A 21662-nucleotide genomic window follows, 5' to 3' on the forward strand; every position below is an offset into this window, starting at 1 on the left:
GTCAGTTCTGAGTTCAGCAATGAGAGAAAAGGACAAAATAAAACAAGATGGCTGAGGAGTTTGAGGTTTTTGAGCACAAGCTGCCTGTTATCCTTGCTTGGCCTTTGCAATAAACCTTTCTCTGCTCTACACAATAAAATAAAAAATAAAAAGAAGATGTCTGAAATGATCAAAGTATATCCTCGGAGAGTCACACAATGGAATGTTATTCAGCCACAAAAAAAGAATGAAGTAACACCATTTGCAGCAACATGGATGGACTTGAAATTATCATACTAAGTGAAGTAAGTCAGACAGAATTTCATATGATATCACTTATAAAATGATACCAATGAATTTATTTACAAAACAGAAATAGACTCATAGACATAGAAAACAAACTTATGGTTACCAAAGGGGAAAAGGGTCGGGGAGGGATAAATTAGGAGTTTGGGATTAAAATACACACACTACTATATATAAAATAGGACCTACTGTATAGCACAAGGAACTATACTCAATATCTTATAATAACTTATAATGGAAAAGAATCTAAAAAAGCATATCTATATATATTATATATATAAAGTATATATATATATCACTTTGCTGTACCCCTGAAACTAACACATTGTAAATCAACTATATAGCAATACCAATTTTTAAAAAATAAAATACTAGTTCCACCCCACAAAAAGAGTCAACATCTAATTTGCTATTTCATAATACTTTTCCACTCTTTAGGCATAGAGCATCCCCCTTTTTATTCCCCTTATAAGATGCAGATATATATTTGGTCTTTGCACACGAAAGGTATGAACGTGTTTTGGGGCCACAGGAAGTGTGAAAACCTGTGACCCTCTCTCCATGAAGAGCACATCATTGAACATGTTAAGGACGCCCCTTACAATAAGGGGTACAACCCACACCTGCTGAAATGACTTGGCAACCATGTGATGAAGGCCAGCAGGCTAAAGTAGGAAAGAGCAGTGATGACTCAGTTCTCTGGGGACTCTGATGAACTAGCGTCTTATAAGTGTAGAGACAGGCAAAAAGTAATGCAAAAACCTGCATCCGTCACATGGCATTTTGAATCCAAACAAGGAAGAATCTCTCTTGTGATGGTACATGTGGTCACCAATGACATGGCAGGAACATTTATTTCAAGTGTTCATGTCTACCCCTCCCTAAGCAAATCAATACTAAGAAATGTACCCTTCAAAATCATACCAAAAGTGAGTCACCAGTTAGAATTCTATAATTCAGGTGCCAAAAGGCTTCTGAAGTTTTCTTTTAAATCTTTGTCTTGAGTCAGATGGAAATTATAAACAGCTGTTTAGGTAGGTTCTTAATGTCTTAAGAGAAAGAAAGAAGAATATGGCATTGTAGGACAAAACCTTTGTGGTACAAAATGAAACTGTGCTGGATTTCCCTGGTGACGCAGTGGTTAAGAATCCGCCTGTCAATGCAGGGGACATGGGTTCGATCCCTGGTCCGGGAAGATCCCACATGCCATGGAGCAACTAAGCCCATGCGCCACAACTACTGAGCCTGCACTGTAGAGCCTACATGCCACAACTACTGAGCCCACACGCCACAACTACTGAAGCCCGTGTGCCTAGAGTAAGTACTCCGCAACAAGAGAAGCCAGCGCCATGAGAAGCCCGTGCACCACAATGAAGAGTAGCCCCCGCTCGCCACAACTAGAGAAAGCCCGCGCACAGCAATGAAGACCCAACACAGCCAAAATAAATAAATAAATTAATTAATTAATTAAAAATGAAACTGTGAATGTAAGTTTAAAATAAAATTATGTAAGACCTTACTCACTGAGGTGAAAAGCTCAATGTTTGCAGTAAATATTTCTATTAGCAGACAAAAATAACTACAAAGTGCTGTGTGGATAAGTAGTGGTGTGGATAATTTGGAAAGAATGTATTTTGACAAAAAAATTGTCTCTAGAACACTCCATAGGAAGTACTCTGATGGATACACAGGTGAACAAGACACAGCCTCGCTCTTAAAAGGCATAAAGATTGACAGAGTGTTTAGGGATTTAGAAACTACTCTGCTGGCAGAGCACACGAGAAAAAAAAAAAAGCTAAAACCCAAGTTCCCTTCAAAGTAATTGAAGGGAAAGCAGAATAGATGCTAAGTGACATTTAATAATATCTAACATCCAATATTTTCTTAAAAGATTAGTGGTTTCTGGGCTTCCCTGGTGGCGCAGTGGTTGAGAATCCGCCTGCCGATGCAGGGGTCACGGGTTCGTGCCCTGGTCCGGGAAGATCCCACATGCCGCGGAGCGACTGAGCCCGTGAGCCATGGCCGCTGAGCCTGCGCGTCCCGAGACTGTGCTCCGCAACGGGAGAGGCCACGGCAGTGAGAGGCCCGCATACCACAAAAAAAAAAAAAAAAAGATTAGTGGTTTCCAAAACTGTAAGACAAGTCTCAAACATCATATGGAGAAGAATGATTATTCTGGATGGGAACCACTTCCCTCTCATCAAAATTTTGTACCACCCTAGACCTCAGTTTTCTAAAGTGTACATTATCAAGAAATTACAGTACATGTCATGTGTTGTAGTAAGAATAACATGAAATGAGGTCATGAAAAGCTTATGTCAGTGCCTACCTACATGCTCAATAAATGTTAGCTATAATTATTATTAAACTATTAGCCTAGACTTCTAAGAAGTCTCCTAGCAGTTTCATTCCCTCTAGCCTGGATTCCGCACAATCACAATAATTATTTCTAAAATGCTAATCTGATCATATGACTCATTCCCTCACCTACAATAATGTAAGGACTCCCTTCTGCACGGACAGAATAAAACCCAATGCTTTTTCTACCTGGAAAGTCCTTCCAACATTAACCCCTTTCCCTGGCATATCTTATCACCTGATGACCATGTATGCCCCCTTCCTGGGTCCATTCAAGTGTAAGTTCCTTGAAAGGACCATTCCTGACCTGGTCTCTCGTCCCTCAGCTAAGGTGGAGGGGGTCTCTCCTCTGTTGTGATAGCCCAGAATGCACACTTCTCTTAAACTACTTATTACTATGCATATCTGGCCTTCTTGTTTATTCAGCTTTCTCTACGGCCAGCTGCATGAGAGCAGACACACTATGTCTTGTTCATCTCTGCATCTCCATCTCCTAGAACAGTATCAGGCCTGTAACTGAGGCTCAAGGCAATGTTGCTGCTAAAATGAATGCAAGCATAAGATCTCCTGCAAAGCCCAAGCCATCAGCAGAAATAATAAAGACCTACTGGAGTGAATACCACCCAGAGATTTAGTGATAATAAGATGAAGGTAGAGCTCATTGAATCCAATTTCCTAGAATCCCAGGGGTAGAGATCTGGGGGGACTTCAGAGACCATCTGGAGCACTTTAGAGGTGAGGCAGTTGACAGGCTTGGTGATTTTCCCACCGTTGCCTTTGGGACCAGACCCAGGGCCCATCACTCCGCTGGGTGAGATCTCATTCCTCTGTAATGCTGCCCGTATTAAGCTGTACCATTAGTTAGCTAGAGCTCTTCTTGTGAAAATTAGAAAAATGGGCCATGAAAGCGCTTTGAAAATGCAAATTATGACCGACTTAATGCATAACTCCTTGTCTTTAAGCGTGTTCCCCAAACTCAAAATCTGCCCCAAGGAATGCTAATTCTTTGTCAAACTTTGAGAAGAAAAAGGCATTCTACAGTTAAATCAGTGGAAAATGCCGCCTACTCCATAGGCTATGGGAGCTTAGTTGTGTTAGCATATTAAGGGCTCTGATAAACTCTGTAGTAACCTGTTTAAAAATTATTCCAACCAGCCTCAGCCAAAGGAATCTAAACAGAGATATCTTATACGGAATATCATTTGTTAGCATCACTCAGTCAGCAAAATGTATGGAGGAAAGCTGGTAGAGGGTCCTCCCTCCTTCTTATGGAGATGTGGCCATTAGAAGTGGGAGGCAGGGCACAGTCTGAGGGAAGAGTTGCTTTGATGCTCCACCCAATGTCTCTCTGGATCCAGCTCTTCACTCAGTGGATTATCCTTCTAGACCACTTTAAGGAAAAGAATTAAGTCAGTCTTTTTATTTTTTTTGCAGTAGGCAGGCCTCTCACTGTTGTGGCCTCTCCCGTTGCGGAGCACAGGCTCCGGACGCGCGGGCTCAGCGGCCATGGCTCACGGGCCCAGCTGCTCCGCGGCATGTGGGATCTTCCCGGACCGGGGCACGAACCCGTGTCCCCTGCATCGGCAGACGGACTCTCAACCACTGCGCCACCAGGGAAGCCGTAAGTCAGTGTTTTTAAACAGCATTATCCATACTAGGGCAATAAAATAAACTGAAATATACAGACTTGGAAAAGAGATCTAATTCACTCATTGATTCAACAGATGTATCCACTTCTTTTTAATCAGCTAACAAAGAAAATACTGTATTTAAAATAATATGTGACTTCTTGTGTTCAAATCTTCAATCAATAATGAAAGAAATACCTAGAGTGCCTTCTATTTTCTGACCAAACTGTTATAAATACTTGAGGTTAATTTTTTTAGAGCAGTTAATTATGTGCTTGCTGTATTGTGGAAGTTAAATTCTCTGAAGTTTACCTCTTTGCAAAGGCAAAATAAGGCTAATGTCATTTAGTCTGCATTGGATGGTAACAAAGAGATAACATGCCTAAAATGCTTAAGTACACAGCCTAGCACATAGTAAGTGCTCATTAAAAAGCAATAGAGGTAAGTTGTCATTACTCCATTGTACAGATGAACTCTAATTTATGAAACTAATGTAGTAGTGATGGCCATATAGCTCAATGGCAGTACAAGGAAACAGCAAGCCCTCAGGGGACACACAGACCATCTATGTATCATAGCCCTGTTATTTAATAAGCCCATGACCCTGGACAAGCTATTTAAGCCCTCTGTGCCTGGCTTTTCTTACCTATAAAATGAAGATGATAAAAGTACCTGCCTCATAGAGTTGCCACGAGAACTGAAATTATAAGGCTGGTATATCAAAGCTTAAATACATTTTAGTTTAAAAATTACTTTCACTAATTTTTATTATCATGACTAACTTTTTTTTTTTTTGGTGGTATGCCAGCCTCTCACTGCTGTGGTCTCTACCCTTGCGGGCAACAGGCTCCGGATGCGCAAGCTCAGTGGCCATGGCTCACGGGCCCAGCTGCTCCGCGGCATGTGGGATCTTCCCAGACCGGGGCACGAACCCGTGTCCCCTGAATCGGCAGGCGGACTCCCAACCACTGCACCACCAGGGAAGCCCCATGACTAATTTTTAATTAAGATCTTCATTATTTTGTTATGTAACCATACCTCTGTAATCAATTTCATACATACACATTGAAACTGTTAAGAATAAATTCTTGGAAATGAAACTGCTGTATCAAAAGGCATGCCAGGGACTTCCCTGGTGGCACAGTGGTTAAGAGTCCTGGGACACGGGTTAGAGAACTGGTCTGGGAAAATCCTACATGCCGTGTAGCAACTAAGCCCGTGTGCCACAACTATTGAGCCTGCACTCTAGAGCCCGCGAGACACAACTACTGAGCCCGTGTGCCACAACTGCTGAAGCCCGTATACTTAGAGCCCGTGCTCTGCAACAAGAGAAGCCACCGCAACGAGAAGCTCACGCACTGCAATGAAGAGCAGCCCCCGCTTGTCACAACTAGAGAAAGCCTGTGTGCAGCAATGAAGACCCAATGCAGCCAAAAATAAAAAATTAATAATTTTTTTTTTAAAAAGGCATGCGAAAAAAAAATACACATTTAAAGACCTTTGCCAAATCGCTCTCTAGGAAAGCTGTCTTACTAGCAATGTACAGAAGGGGTCCATTTCCCACACAGCTCTGCCAATGCTAGGTATTACGGGTTGTTGTTGTTTTTTTTTTTTTTTTTTTTTAATGTCTTTGAACATTTGGAAGAAAAATAACAGCTTCTTCCTTTTGATTTTATTTAATATTCTATGATTACTCAGGATAAGCATTTTTCACATTTATTACCCATCTACAGATCTTCTTTGGTTAATTTCCTCTTCATATGTTCTACTTGATTTTTCTTTTGATCAACTGATCTTCATTTAGTTTACTTACTGAGCTCTTTATATCCTGGTTCACCTTCATTAAAATATGTTGTCAAAATAATTCTTTTAACATTTTATATACGTATGAGGTCAAATCTCTCAAACCTCCCCTTTATGGTTTCTGCCTTTTGGGTTAGCCTTGTAAAGACCTTGTCACCCAAGGTTGGAGACTGTCTACTGTATTTTATTCTGGTACTTGAGAGCATCTCTTTGTATGCATATTTAAATCTTCACTATATCTGGAATTGAGTGAGGTTAGGAATCTCACTTTTTTCCGAGTGTTTGGCCAGTTTACCCAAGACTCATTGACAGATGATCCGTTCTCTCCCCACTAATCTCAAAACCTGCCTTATCATCCATCACATCCGTGGGTGCACTTGGATCTGACTCAGTGGAGGGGGCTGGACAGCGGCCGGCCGGCAGAGATGGAGTACACACCCCGATCACCCTCCCTGCCCTCCGTCACCAGCCTCATTTCTTTGCCTTGAATATCCCGGGACTAGAAACCAATGCCAGAGCCTCTCTGTCCCCCTACAGTGGCAGGGCTGCAGGTGCAGCTGGTCCCCACAAGTCACAGGCAGTCCAGGGCCATGCTTCTTGCTAACCCTGCTACCATCGCTCGCCCCCTCCAGCTAGAAGGCTTGTGTGTAAGTCTGTGGGCATCCAGCTCTTGGGACATACTCTCCCTGGGATGAAATCAGCTGCAAGGTCTCAAGCTCACTCTATCTAACAACTCTTCCTAGAAAGCTGCAGGACGTGGGAGGCACTTATTCCCAGTTTCCAGCATAAGGGCAGACACGTTTGTTCCTTGTATATTCTGATTATCATTTCAATGGGAATTGGGGAGTGGGTGGAATGGAACACCTGTGCTCCAGTACCCATCCTGCCAGAAAGCCAAATGGCTGTATAATTAACACTCAATCTTGTGACTCTTGAATTCCAAGAACAACCTATGCTTGGTAACATGCAGTAAGCAACTCATACACATTACCTTTGATAGCTGCTAAATATCCTCGGAGTTCTCGCTGAAGTCTGGTACCCTCTGCCTGAAAACACACAAACACAGAGATGCTAAGCATCTTGTCTGTATCTTGCATGCAAACATGTACAAAGCAATAAGTCTAGAGTTATTTCCTCCAGAAGCTCATTCTTGAAAGAACGTAAATATGTGGACACAGACTAAACAAGATGCCCATCACTCTAGATATTGACAGAGATTTTACTCAGCCTAAAAAGGAAAAGGAGAGGGACTTCCCTGGTGGTCCAGTGGGTAAGACTCCACACTCCCAATGTATGGGGCCCGGGTTCCATCCCTGGTCGGGTAACTAGATCCCGCATGCATGCTGCAACTAAGACCCGGCACAGCCAAAATAAATAAATCAATATTTAAATATTGTTTTAAGAAAGAAAAGAAAAGGAGAAGTCAAGTAAGACATTGCTTAGAAACTGTGACCCACCATACAGCAGTTCAATACATTCAAGAGCTACTAAGTCTCTAAATTTTGACATGTAGGTTACAATGGTTGGAAACTGATCACCACTGTTCACTGTTTCATATGATAGCTACTAGCCCCAAGTGGACAGAGAGTTAGTGCCCAAAAATATATATATCTTGTTAATATATTCTACACTGACTGTATATTAATACAATATTTTGGATATACTGAATTAGATAAACGATATTAAGACTCATTTCATCTCTTTCTTTTCATGTTTTTAAAATTAAAGTATAGTTGATTTATAATACTGTGTTAGTTTCAGGTGTACAGCATCTTTCACTTTTTAAAATCCATTAGAAAATTTTAAATTATGAATGTGGTTTGCATTGTGTTTCTCTTGGACGTCACCAAAATAGAGAAATTGTTCAATTGTAAATGTTGGCCCATGAATACTTGTTTTGGTTTGGACTGCACTTAGAAACTCTAAGGCTCTGAGACCAGGATTAGATTTTCGTCTGGAGTTACCCCAGGAAATGTTGATGGCAGCATAGAGAAGTGAAGCAGGTAAGGAAAGAGAGCCAACGCAGGGTGCATTAGCAAGCAAGCTTCTGCAGTGGGCAGCCCCGCCTTAACCCCGCTGGCGAACTCTGGGAGACAGACTCAAACACCCTATAGATATCCTAACCAAGGGGCAAGGGAGCTGGGGCATTTATGCATCAACTCCTGTCAGTCATTGGCTGAGGGCTGCTTCTGGGGGACATTAATTCCCCATTATGTCCACGTAGGGGCAGATAGGTCTCAGGAACCACAGAAAGCCCTCAGGCAAAGAGCTCTGATGCTGGAAGCTGCAAGTCAGTCTAGTGGGCTCAGAAAAGGTGGGTGCTAGGGGCATACAGCTGGGCACCTACAGTGTTGCCTATGATACTGCAACTGAACACATTAAAAATATATGCATTTTAATTGCATAACATTTAACAAAAGTGAAGAGAGCTAGCATACAAAATGACTCCACCTTGAAAATACTATAGCAACTGTTTTATAACTCTAACTTGATAGTTAATAATACACCCACTAATATAGCAACTATAATAGTCACATTCAATTCAAAGAGCATTTGTTAGTATTTACCAAAAAGGGAGAGGGGATGAAGGCAAAAAAATCTTATGTCCTTCAGGGACTTCCCTGGTGGTCCAGTGGTAAAGAATCCACCCTGTAATGCAGGGGATGCGGGTTCGATCCCTGGTCAGGGAACTAAGATCTCACATGCTGCGGGGCAACTAAGCCCGCACGCCACAACTACTAAGCTTGCACACCACAACTACTGAGCTTGCACGCCTCAACTAGAGAGCCTGTATGCCACAAACTACAGAGCGCACGTGCCCTGGAGCCTGTGTGCCACAACTAGAGAAGGGAAATCCCACAGGCCACAACTAGAAAGAAGCCTGCATGCCACAATGAAAGATTCTGTGTACACCAACTAAGAGCTGATGCAGCCAAAAATAAATAAATTAATTTTAAAAAAAAGAAAACTTGGGCTTCCCTGGTGGCGCAATGGTTGAGAGTCCGCCTGCAGATGCAGGGGACACGGGTTCGTGCCCCGGTCCGGGAAGAGCCCACGTGCCGCGGAGCAGTTGGGACCGTGAGCCATGGCCGCTGAGCCTGCGCGTCCGGAGCCTGTGCTCCGCAACGGGAGAGACCACAACAGTGAGAGGCCCGCGTACCGCAAAAAAAAAAAAAAAAAGAAAACTAAATTCTTAAAAATAAACTATGTCTTTGAATAAATTACAATCTAGTAGAGGAACTAAAATATGTATATGAAAAATTGCATTGCACAGCAGATTATACTTAACTCTGAAACACCATCCAAAGTGTTTGGGGGTACAATGCAAAGCCAAAATGCCTAGCACATTTAAAAATAGATAGTGATTAATAAATAAACTCTGGGGACTTCCCTGGTGGTCCAGTGGCTAAGGCTCCGCGCTCCCAATGCAGGGGGCCCAGGTTCGATCCCTCGCCAGGGACCTAGACCCCACATGCTGCAACTAAAGAGTTCGCATGCTGCAACTGAGAAGAGTCTGCATGCCACAACTACAGATCCCAAATGTCTCAACTAAGATCCGGCACAGCCAAATAAAAATAAATAAATAAATAAATATTTTTAAAAAATACAAATAAACTTTGAAAAGAAGTGTTTAAGACTATGCTGGACTCCAAAATAAATTCTGGAAGAGAATATTTTCCTCTATCTTATAGTGCAGGTATAGTGACATTATTTCTATAAAGTCTATGTAAAGCTCAGGTGAGGTTTTCTTTACCTGCCTTAAGCTCAGGCTGGTTTTGCAACTCTGTAAATCCAGGTACCACCAGATGAAAGCTTAGGGTTAATTCATTTGTTGGCACATATGAACTTCAACCAGAATGGTGCTATACAGAATGGAAAAACAGAAATCATCAAAGTTCTAAACAATTGACTCCCTTTCTTGTGGCTGAGCATGGCTTAAAATCAAAACTCTAAGTTTCCTTTGCCTTTGCTGAGCCATTCAGAAATACAGTGTGAAAGCAAACTACTACAAGCTGGATTAAAAAAAAACTAACCATAGTGGATTTCCAAAACATCAAAGTATAGTGTAAAACTGTAGGCAAAGGATGAGGAGAATGAAGAAAAATGCTAATGATAAACACTTGCGTAAAGGTAGAAGCGAAGAAGGATCCAGAGAAGAAACAGGTAGAATCAGGCCAAGGTCCCCAACACAAACAGGAAAAGAATTTGGGGAAGAAGGAAGTCAGTCTTTCCCCTATTGATTATCTATTTTGGGACAGATACTGTGTAAAATTCTGAGTATATAAAAAGCTGAAAAGACATTGTTTGGGGAGATCTTATTATTGTCACATCTACACTGCATCTCCCTACCAGATCTGTTTTGGGGGGAGGATTATACTTCCTGCCCCATCAACATCCAGCTTGGCTGTGGGACTTGGCTAATGATATGTGAGTGGAAGAGCCATGTGCTACTTCTGAGCAGAAGTTGTAAGAGCCATCACATACTCCTACCATTTCCTTTCCCTCTACCATGCGCCCCATTATGTTCCAGATAGGGGTTGCTTCTCCAGCCTGGATCTCAGAGCGAATAATATGTGAAATCAGACGTGTGATTGACCCAGACAGATCTAGATCCAGACCGATCTAAAGCCTACAGCCCTGAAAGGGGCAATTAGGAGGGTTGGACTCCCCTAAGGCCACATTTTTCGAAATAGGTAAATGTAGAACTTAGAGGTACTTAATGATTTGTCTAGCACACTTACAGCCACAAAATAAACCTAAAACACCTCACTGGAATATCAATTTATTGAGATTGGAGGGGGACAAATGGAGAAACCATTATTTTACCACCACTAAGCCACCTGTTAATGATGTAAAATGAAAAACTGCATAGAGATGAAACAGAACTTCACAGATGTCTCCTGCTCTCAGATGTCTGCTTTAAGCCTCTGCTCTACTACTGTTCCTACTCCTTCCCTGGAAAAGTGCAAGAAGCACTTAGCTCAGGCAGGGCTCACATCTCACCCAGAAGGATGCTTTCCCCTCAGGAAGTAACACAGAGCCAACCACAGTAACTGATGGCTTTGAGTCACCCCGACTGCTCAGAGGATCTGGAAACAGCAAAAGAGTAGTGTGGAAAGGCATTCTTTTCCCAAATATTTACGAAATAAAGCATGTCAAATTAAGCCCACAATTAAGTCATTGCCTTTTCTTTCAAGAAAAGTACAAGAAAGAGAATGAAATATTCAGGCTCCAATCTATACACTGCATTCATCTAGCCCAAGGGGAACAATAAACATTTTTAAAAATAAAATAAGCATCCCAGAAGAAATTTTTAGATATTATAAGAGTGAAAGAAAATTCAAATTATATAATAATGGCTTAAATTAATGAGTTCAATTTAGCCAGATAAACTGGAGGCTAACTTGAATAACTTTATTCTTTTCCAATTATTAAAACTCTTAATTTTCCCCATGAGTATTAAGGTTCATAAAGCATTCAGTAATAACCATATTGAATTTCATATAAAATTCTGCCTGAATCAAGCAAAGGCCTCTGGAAAGAAATTTTTCACCTATAATATGCCACACAGCAGTTCTGCACAAAACCTGTTGCCTAATAAAATTTACTTAACATCATTACTCTATGTGAATCACAAGTTTTAAATGAGAAATAACTTCTTATAGCACTGCTCGCATTTCACTGAATCTAAAGTTCATTCCAAATTCCTCTGAAAATTACCACTTCAGTAATTCAGCCTTGAATTGTGTATTGTGCATGTGCGTGTGCAGAAAAAAAGACTGAAAATTCCACAACGTTGAGAATTTTCCCTTCAATTTCTTAATGTCATTCTCTACAGTAGAAAATTATTATTCCAACCCTTGGTCACACTCTCCTCAGGACTTACGGGCAAGTGAGTCTATTATAATTAAGTTGTCTGCATTGCCTACTAATAAACCGCTTTGGAAAATATCTAAGAAGGATTCACTGCCCACCATATTACTTGCCCTGGCATATAGTATAATAACATGCCCCTGGAGTTAGCCAGAGTTCCTTTATTTTTTCAACTGCATCATTTATCAGTGTCAGGAGCCACTGCCTCTCAAGCCCAGACGGTCCCCCAGGCCTCGCTTTCTTCCCACACAGCCCAAGGGCGTGGCTTGCTTCTCCTTCCTCATTAAAGCTACCGCCAAACATCCCTTCCCTTTGTGTGTCATGCCCGCACAGGGCTGGGAAGAAGGAAACCATCTCCCCAGTCTTCTGTTTCCTGGCTGTTCTGGAAAACAAGCCAGGGTCACTTTGGGTTTCATCATGAAGATATCAAAAATTAATAGGCAAGATGGACCTAGAGATGGTCATACTGAGTGAAGTAAGTCAGACAAAGAGAAATACGGTATGCGGAATCTAGAAGAAATGATACAAAGGAAGAAATGATACAAATGAACGTATTTACAAAACAGAAACGGACTCACAGACTTAGTGAATGAACTTACGGTTACCAGTGGGGGGGAGGGTGGAGGGAAGGGATAGTTAGGTAGTTTGGGAGTGACATGTACACACTGCTATATTTAAAGAGGACACTCAACAAGGACCTACTGTATAGCACAGGGAATTTTTCTCAATGTTATGTGGCAGCTTAGATGGGAGGGGAGCCCTGGGGGAGAATGGATACATGTGTATGTCTGGCTGAGTCTCTTTGCTGTGCACCTGAAACTATTGCAACATTGTTAACTGGCTATACTCCAATAGGAAATAAAAATTTTTTTGAATTAATAGGCAAGCAAAAAGTCTTCATGGTTTTAAAACCTTACAAACGTCTGAGACTCACTGCCTCTAGTCAGAGAATCCCCTTATTCTCTTGCTGAGTGGTCTCTTGAAGCTGTTGCTTTCTTCCCCTAGTCCTGTGAGCACCTCTCACGATACCTGCCCCTAAAGATTAGACTGAAGTTTAAAATCTAATTAAATAGCTGGAGAGAGGGTGAAGCAGACACATCACCATGGAAAGTTTCAAATATCTTTGTTACCCAATAGGAAGAAATCACATTCCATACCTAATTAAATGTGTTTCCAAATTTTTTTAAATCAGATTGGTCCTCAGGAACACCAGTTACTTAATTATTTGTTTATATGTCTTGTGGGGGAGGGTGGGGTAGAGAAGAGGGTCAGTTCCCAGATAGGCCTGGCTTCTGGGCAGCTCTCGCTGCTTCAGTCTCTCTTCAGCACCTTGGACAGCTCCCAGACACAGCTTTGGTTCTTGAACATTTAAAGATTTAATCTATGTAGTGTCAAAGGACTAGCTATAAATGCTACCACATCAAGGTTTCCTACTGCACCCTAGTAAGTGCAAGGAAGAGTTACAGACAGATTTCCTGCAAGGTGAGCCTGGTTCCTGATAAGAGCTACCACAGACGGACACACAAGAAGAGTGTCTCAAAGTCCTACAGCTATGGCAAACTGTCTCTGGGCATTGGGCTTAAAAACAGGGTTGCACCAAACTATGATGAATAACATTTGAAGATTAATGAGTCAAGTCGTTTATTGTTTAGGTACACTAAATTCTGAAACACTAAAAAGATATTAATATTGGTAAATACTTATGTCTAGGACTTCAGGAGCCAATAAAGAGGTATGATTTTGTTAGCTTACCTTAGACCCAGTTACGCCTGCCCAAAAAAAGAAACTGTACTTGAGGCATTCATTTGAATTTGCGATACAACGCATAGAATGAATTGATAAATTTCTAAGGAACTAAACTCAGGGCAGCAACCACTGCAAATTCAGGGGCACCATGGCCCATACTACCATGTGCATGACACCCACGGTCAGGGGCATATACCACTGTGGCCCTGACTGTACTTGCAAAACCAAATCCAAGTGCATTTTATTTGCAAGGCTATGCAGGTCTAGCCAAACACCTTAAGGCAATATGTATTTAATACCTAGTAAACAAGCAATGGCTTGTTGAATTGACTTGTTAAAATATGGTGAATGTAATTTATATTTATAGGTAACTGATTTATAAGTAACTTTGTTTTTAAAAAACAAAAGCAATACCCACAAGGCAGAAAAATTTTTTATTAAATATCCTCTTTAACTAAGTAACTGGGTTGATGTTTTAAAAGGAGCCGAGATAGAAGGCCAACAGTATTAACGGATGTATGAAACTTGGATCTGAAGAGATGTAACTTCAAAAATTGTAATTTCACTAAGTTAAGTCCTATCAGCTTGCCTGTCATCATGAACCTATAGAAGTTTCCAGAGTTACATTATTATTTTTGGCCTTTACTGACATTCTTCTCTTGAAAAGGCTAAGTAACACATCAAAATTAAAACTGGCTCAATTTCTCAGAGTTTGGACAGGTTAACTCAATCTTGAAAGCAATGTTAGTATATTTTGTGATCACTTTTTTTTTTTTTTTTTTTTTTTTTTTTTTTTTGCGGTATGCGGGCCTCTCACTGTTGTGGCCTCTCCCGTTGCGGAGCACAGGCTCCGGACGCGCAGGCTCAGCGGCCATGGCTCACGGGCTTAGTTGCTCCGTGGCATGTGGGATCTTCCCGGACCAGGGCACGAACCCGTGTCTCCTGCATCGGCAGGCGGATTCTCAACCACTGCGCCACCAGGGAAGCCCTGTGATCATTTTTGAAGCTGAGAAGAAAATCAGATTATCAAGAAGATGAGATTTAATGGAGTTTTTATCAGCAACTTGATGAACAGACGACTAGTAAGTCATACCGTCTGAATCCACTTCTGATCAAAGACAACCTCAGGCTGCTCAACACTGCAGGCACTCTTGGTTTACTAAGAAATAAAGCTCTCCCTCTGATAAGTCTGGGTGCCGTTCAATTGGAAGATGAGAGTTTTTCAAAAGTGAAAGCAGCAGGGTCTTAGGCACGTACATTTTTTTGCTTCCTTGCTTTGAGCCCTTTGTCGTAATAGGAGCCTTCAATAAGAACCTAGCACTGATTTCAAAACACCATTTCTTTACCTTAAAAAATTTCTTCTGGCGTATCTTCGTGCAAAAGATATAAGATAGAGAGGAGACTGGAGTGTATTTTGAAATCACATTTCTGGGCCGATGGCGGCAGCGAGTGGTACATGGAAGGGAGATAGACGTCGAAGAGAACATCTCAGCTTCCACAGTTTTATCCAAGATTCATGGCCCAATTTCCAACTATCCTTGTCAGCAACTCCAAGCATACCTATGATCTGAAAACCAAATCAAATACCTTCTGCCTTTCAACAAAACAAAATTAGAAAGCTAGCTAGTAGTTGTATGTACCATTTTTCCATATATTTCCCTTAAGCCAACTAACTTGAGTTTATAGATGTCTATTCTGATCTTTTGGAAAAGCTAATCCATTGTGTGCGCAAGGGGATAGAACTACCTAATTAGAACTGTTAAATTCACCACAGCAGGCAGGCTGGATATGACTTAAAGATATGCTTTATGGCCTTTAGGCAATTGAGTTTGTGACCCTTGAAAAGCCATCCCATTTTTTTTTTCATTTTGTGTGTGTGTATGAAGAGGCTTGACTTATAAGTTGCACCAGAGACATTATATACATATCTTTCCAAGCTTTGCTTTAATTCCTAGAGCATGGTAATGAATATAGTGGGGAGGGGGGGAAATGACCCCAAAATTAAGAGAAACGCCACAGGGGGCCCCTCTCAACAATGACTCTTCCTGTGACTTACAGTTCAGTGTCCCTTTCTGTAGGTATGGATACCACTCCGTTTACAATATTCTATCACGGCCAAATTGGACAGGACTTAAAAGTATTAGAAAAACAACTGCTATGTCAAGTTACAGAGATGCATTGATGAGTAGGAATGAAGTACGTACCTTGTCTATCATTATTCCAGACATAAAATAACATCCAGGATGCTTCTGAAACTGCCATGTATGATGTCTATCTTAGCTTGTTAGGGCCACCATAACAAAATACCAGAGACTGGGTGTCTTACACAACAGAAATGTATTTCCTCAGAGTTGTGAAGGCTACAAGTCCAAGATCAAGGTGTTGGCAGGTTTGGTTTCCCCTGAGGCCTCTCTCCTTGCCTTGCAAACAAACAGCTGCTTTCTTGCGTCCTCACATGGCCTTTTTTCTGTATATGTGTGCATCCCAGTGTCTTTCTTTTTTCTTAGAAGGACAACAGTCATACTGGATTAGGACTCACCAATATGACTTCATTTGACCTTAATTAACTCTTTAATGGCCCTGTCTTCAAAAACAGTCACGTTCTAATGTGTACCAGGGTTAGGACTTTAACATATAAACTGAGGAGGTACATAACCTCAGACCGTAACAGTGTCCTCAAAGCAAGCCTTTAATACAGCAATAAGTAACAAAGTCAAACACTTACTGAGTGTTCCCTTTGTTCCTGACACTGTCTTATTAACTCATAATCCTCACAATAACTATGAGGCCAGCACATATTTACAAATAAGAAGACTGAGGCACAGAGGCTGAGAAGCTTGGCCAAAGGTCACGGAGCTAACAGACGGCAAGCCAGTACTGGAGCTGAGGTGGGCTCGATTATTTAGGCTCCACAATCTGCCTCAAAAGTCCACAAGTTTCACTGCCCTCTCCCACCTCTATGCCCTCAAATTGTGAAGGCACAGACGCCAGCTAATGATGGATGTGGCTATGTAAGAAAAATCAACTGTTTTTTGGAATCATTTCTTCTGCGCTCTCATGATATAGTTCTAATCTGTAAATAAAGATACTGGTTGTTTACTTGTTTTTCTCAAAAGCTCATGGTTCCTGAGTATACTCCATAGGATTCATATAGCATAGGGGTTAAGTCGGTGGGCTCTGGGATCACACTGCCTGGCTTTAAAATCTGAGCTCTGCCACTTTTAACTGTGTGACCTTGGGCAAGTCACTTAACCTCTCTAGGCCTCTGACTCATCATTGGTAAAAGGAAGTGATAATGGTATTCACTTACTAGGGCTATAACCAGCATCAAACGAGACAGACAGTCCATGTAAATTACCAGCAGAGAACCAGGCACACAGTATGCATTCAATTAATGCTGGATGCACTATTATTATTCTACCTGATACCTTTTCAATGATAAACTGCAAAGAGCAGGTGTTTCATAGATGCTTGACTGAACCAAGTTCTGCTACTTGTCATAGTACAAAGGAGTATCTTTTTTTTTTTTTTTTCTTTGCGGTACGCGGGCCTCTCACTGTTGTGGCCTCTCCCGCTGCGGAGCACAGGCTCCGGACGCGCAGGCTCAGCGGCCATGGCTCACGGGCCCAGCCGCTCCGCGGTATGTGGGATCCTCCCGGACCGGGGCACGAACCCACGTCCCCCGCATCGGCAGGCGGACTCTCAACCACTGCGCCACCAGGGAAGCCCACGAAGGGAGTATCTTCATGAGGAATATACAAAACCTCCCCCAAACAAGCCACTTGGGAATTGAGACTGCTTCCTTCTTTTTAATTTGTATTTCTAGGTCTCAAAGACACATTTATGTTTTTCAGAAAGTTTTTTTGTACCTTTAAGTGTTTCAGTAACAGAGGATCCTAGAACCCGTGGCAGTAATTTATGCAGATGTGTAAGAACCACTCAATAATGGATATGAGGTAAAAAATCAAACTGACATGATAAATTACTGTGAGGAAACAAGAAAGCATGAATACCCATGACCAACAGAGCAATCCAGCCCGTTCCACAAATGAAAGCTTTTGTGACATATACTCAATTTTCCCGTATATAAAGCAGAATTACAATTATGAGTTGCTATGAAAATCAAGTGAGACAATGTTCAGAACACTTTATAAATGTTAAAGCCCTACTTATGGAAAGTCTTAATAATAAAAATACTTCATCAGTGCTTTTGCCTAAGCCAGTCAGGTGTGGCTTGGAAATTTTTAAGCTCCACGGAAGAGTTCTTGTAATTATCCGGGTTTAGGGAACACAGTCAAAGGAAGGTACAATTAAGGAATAAGGTGTATTACTATTCCACATACAAGGAAATATATGTATTATCTTCACTATATCAGTGAAATCTAAGGCTTGAATCCAAGTCGTTACTACCTTATGATGGTTCTTTAGAGACACAAGTCAAACGGGTGACCCGATTCAGAAGTCTGGAATGGGACCCAGGAATCAAAATTTTAAAAGGCATCCAGATGATTCTAATGGTTATTTGGGAACCCCTGCTTTAACTTCTCACTGTTTCCATCATTTAATTGACACAGTGCGTGAATGGACACTCTCAGAGTATGTGGCTCTACGATGAGGTGGGCAAAAAGCCCCTTAAAAATACGTCCGGCTCCAGGTTTCAGTCCGTCACCATCAGACATGCCCTCTAATGCATTTCCATCACTTAGGCTATACCTTCAGTGCAAAGTTAGCAAGGGGCTTACAGGGTGACTTATGAGAGAGAACTGCAGGCAATTGCAGGGCGTCAGTAATACTGATGCAAATCTGAAAACCAACTGCAACTCATCTGTGCCAATGTTCACAACCACTGCAGGCAGCCTCCTTAGGCTCGGATGAGAGAGATGCCTGATTCTGTGCATCACATTCTCAGAACAGCACGGTCAACCTAGGGACCATTCAGGGAGGAGCATCCAAACTAGATAATAAGTTGACTTCACAAGGAGAAGTAGGAGATACATGGAATTGATCTCTAAATGAATGCTGGGAAATGAGATGCTAAACCTTCTCCAATTGGCACAGTTAATTAATGGAGTAAGGTAAAATACAATTAAAATACGTAACAGAATAAGATAGATGAAAGGAAACTTTTTGAGCAATAATATGACGAGATTCCTCTAAAAGTGATTTCTTAAGTGGGGAACAGGCTCCATAGGAAGTGGCCCATAACAGTGATGCCTAGAACATCTGTAGTTTGACTGGATCAAATTTTAGTTAGGTTAAGCTTTTGATTTATATAGGCCATTCTTGTGGTTGGAATGAAAGAAATAAGAACAAAGAGGATAAAAGATGGGCAGGTTCTCCAACGAATATTTTTTTCTTTCTCCCATGGGGAACGATGGTCAGCAACACCTGAATAGTCACAAGAAGTAGGCAGACTCATTTCTCTCCTCGAAAGCCAGTGAGCAAAAGAGAGGTTTAATGGGTGTGTCAGAAATGAATAAACAGAAGACTATAGAGAAATGCAGGGACGTTTGAAGAGCAAGGGCCAATACATTCTTTTGACACCTGCAGGTTTCCTCCCTCTGTTCCCTTCCACAGAAGTCAATTGTATTGACAATCCATGGGTGATACTTACCAAAAAAAGGACTCCTAAGTCAAGACTATATATGCAAACCACATCTTTTCCACCAGAACAATTGGTACAAATAAAGACTGAAAGTCTTAACTAGGGGCTTAGACCATTTTTTGTAACAATACCAATTGGAGTGAGAGTATACTCATATGCTAATATTAAAGGTGAAACTAGGATACCAAAATGCATTCTAATGATGGAAATATAGTAACATTATCTCAAGATTCTGAGTCTTTTTTCTACTACTTTATTTTTTAAAAGAAAGAAGACTTTTGCACACTAGACCACAAGCTTGACAAAGAAACTATTCTGTCTGAACTACTTATCATTCTGTTTCCAATGCCTTATGCTTAGTAGACATTTAATTAGGTGTTGAGTCAGCCAAGAAATGCTTTTAATAGACACTTATTATTTGGCTTGTTATATATATTGACCTGTTACCTTTGATGAAGAGTCCAGCTCCTAGCTCAAGCCAATGTCTCTAGTTGTGTACCGATCCCAACTCTTCTTTCTACTCAAGGACTCAAGTCAGCTGCTCTCCCCTTTCTCTGGTGATTCATCACATTTTCCTTCTGTATTAAATGAGTGCCATTAGTATACACATATTTCTGGCATCTTAGGAAAATGCTCTCTTGACTCCACTTCCTTCCCCAGCAACAGTCCTATTTATGTGCTCCCCTTTGAAACAAAACTTGAAACTTACTGTCTCCAAGCCTCCTGATATATTTTACCTCACTCTATATATTCTCTATCTATTTGGTTTTGTCCCCCATAGCTCTGATCATTTCTAGCAAACAGCATAATCTGCTTATTTTTATTAAAGTGTTTCATTTATTATCTGTCCCCCTGTTTTGGAATGTAAGATCCACAATGGTAGTAACCTTTGTCTGCTTGTTCTCTGAAGTTTCCCAAAGACCTAGAACCATTCCTGGAACATAGAAGACACTCAATAAATATAAAGAAAATGAATATTGAAATGGTTACATACTATTGTTCTAAACATGCGCCCACATGCTGTCATCAATCAAATAACTGTGAAACTTCCTTAGAAGTTGATACCAAGAAGAAATACTTTAAATTTTGGAAAATACTGGCACACTAAGATGGTTTTCAGTATTACAGAATTCTCACAGAAACTTATAGTTAGCCAGAGGCAGGAGTAAACTTCATTTCCAGAGATGCAGACATATATGAATTCTCCTATAGTATATTGTGCAATTACTGAGTTCAAACTTTAATGGAAGCCAAGTATAAATGCAAGCAACAAGACTCAACAATTCTCTCCGAAGTTGCTCAGAAGTTATGTATCAATTAAATATATTAGTGCTCTATGGTCAAAATATTATCCAATCAGAGAAGAGTAAGCTTACTCTAAAACACTTACTCTAAAACACAATTCATGAAAAAAAAAAACTACAAATTGAAGCATGTAACTGGGATTCAGGGACTGAAAAACATTCTTCTGCATAATTAAAATTACTTATTACATTGTGAATAAAAGTATGTAAAGCTCTCAGAAGATGGAAAATACTGTCCATGCCAGCTGATACATATGGAGTAGCACGGAACTAGGGCAGCTTCAGAACCCAGGGAGGGGACCAGAGCCTTGCTCTAGTCTCGATAACCCAGGTTAGAATCAAGTCCAGGCCATGTGAGACACTCTCCAAAGGTTATTTTGCTGCCAAAAATTAGGATGAAAAAGAGAAAGTAAATGACAATCAAGAGGAGCACTGATAATGAATGAGTGAGGAGGCATGGAAAATCCAAGACAAAGTGAGTACAGAGATAAGTGTGACAAGGAGGGATACATTTACTAATAAGCACCTATCAGGTGCTAGAGGGCAGAGATTTTTAATTTTTTTTTGGCTGCACTGGGTCTTCATTGCTGTGCACAGGCTTTCTCTAGTTGCAGCAAGTGGGGGCTACTCTTCGTGGAGGTTTGCAGGCTTCGCATTGCAGTGGCTTCTCTTATTGTGGAGCACGGGCTCTAGGCACGCAAGCTTCAGTAGTTGTGGCACACGGGTTTAGTTGCTCCGTGGCATGTGGGATCTTCCCAGTCAAACCCGTGTCCCCTACATTGGCAGGCGGATTTTTTTTAATGGCTGGGAAAGGATGCCTTCCTTTAAATATTTTATAACCTAATGAGGACGTAGATGCACATCTAAAATAACTGTCATATAAGAAAACCGAAACAAGAGCTTTGGGATGAATTACAAAAAAATGTACACTGGAGGATGCAGAGAAACAGAAAGCCTGGCTGAGGGGACTGGAAAGACATCACGTAAGAAACATCTTGTAAGTTGACCTTAAGCAAAGGTAGGGCTTCAACAGATGGAGATGGCAGGTCAGGCAAGGAT

The 21662-nt window shown here is 41.1% G+C and overlaps 1 protein-coding gene across 2 annotated transcripts in view; it reads right to left on the bottom strand.

The window, feature by feature from the left end:
- Nucleotides 1–21662, bottom strand: part of LOC131762643 (amphiphysin) — a 186268-nt gene that overhangs the window by 73764 nt on the left and 90842 nt on the right. For both annotated transcript variants that reach the window (XM_067042871.1, XM_067042872.1), the window contains exon 3: nt 7066–7116. In XM_067042871.1, coding sequence (XP_066898972.1) covers nt 7066–7116 — 51 coding nt within the window. The remainder of the gene's footprint in view (nt 1–7065; nt 7117–21662) is intronic.

The sequence above is a fragment of the Kogia breviceps genome, chromosome 9 (assembly GCF_026419965.1).
Source record: "Kogia breviceps isolate mKogBre1 chromosome 9, mKogBre1 haplotype 1, whole genome shotgun sequence".
Taxonomy (NCBI): domain Eukaryota; kingdom Metazoa; phylum Chordata; class Mammalia; order Artiodactyla; family Physeteridae; genus Kogia; species Kogia breviceps.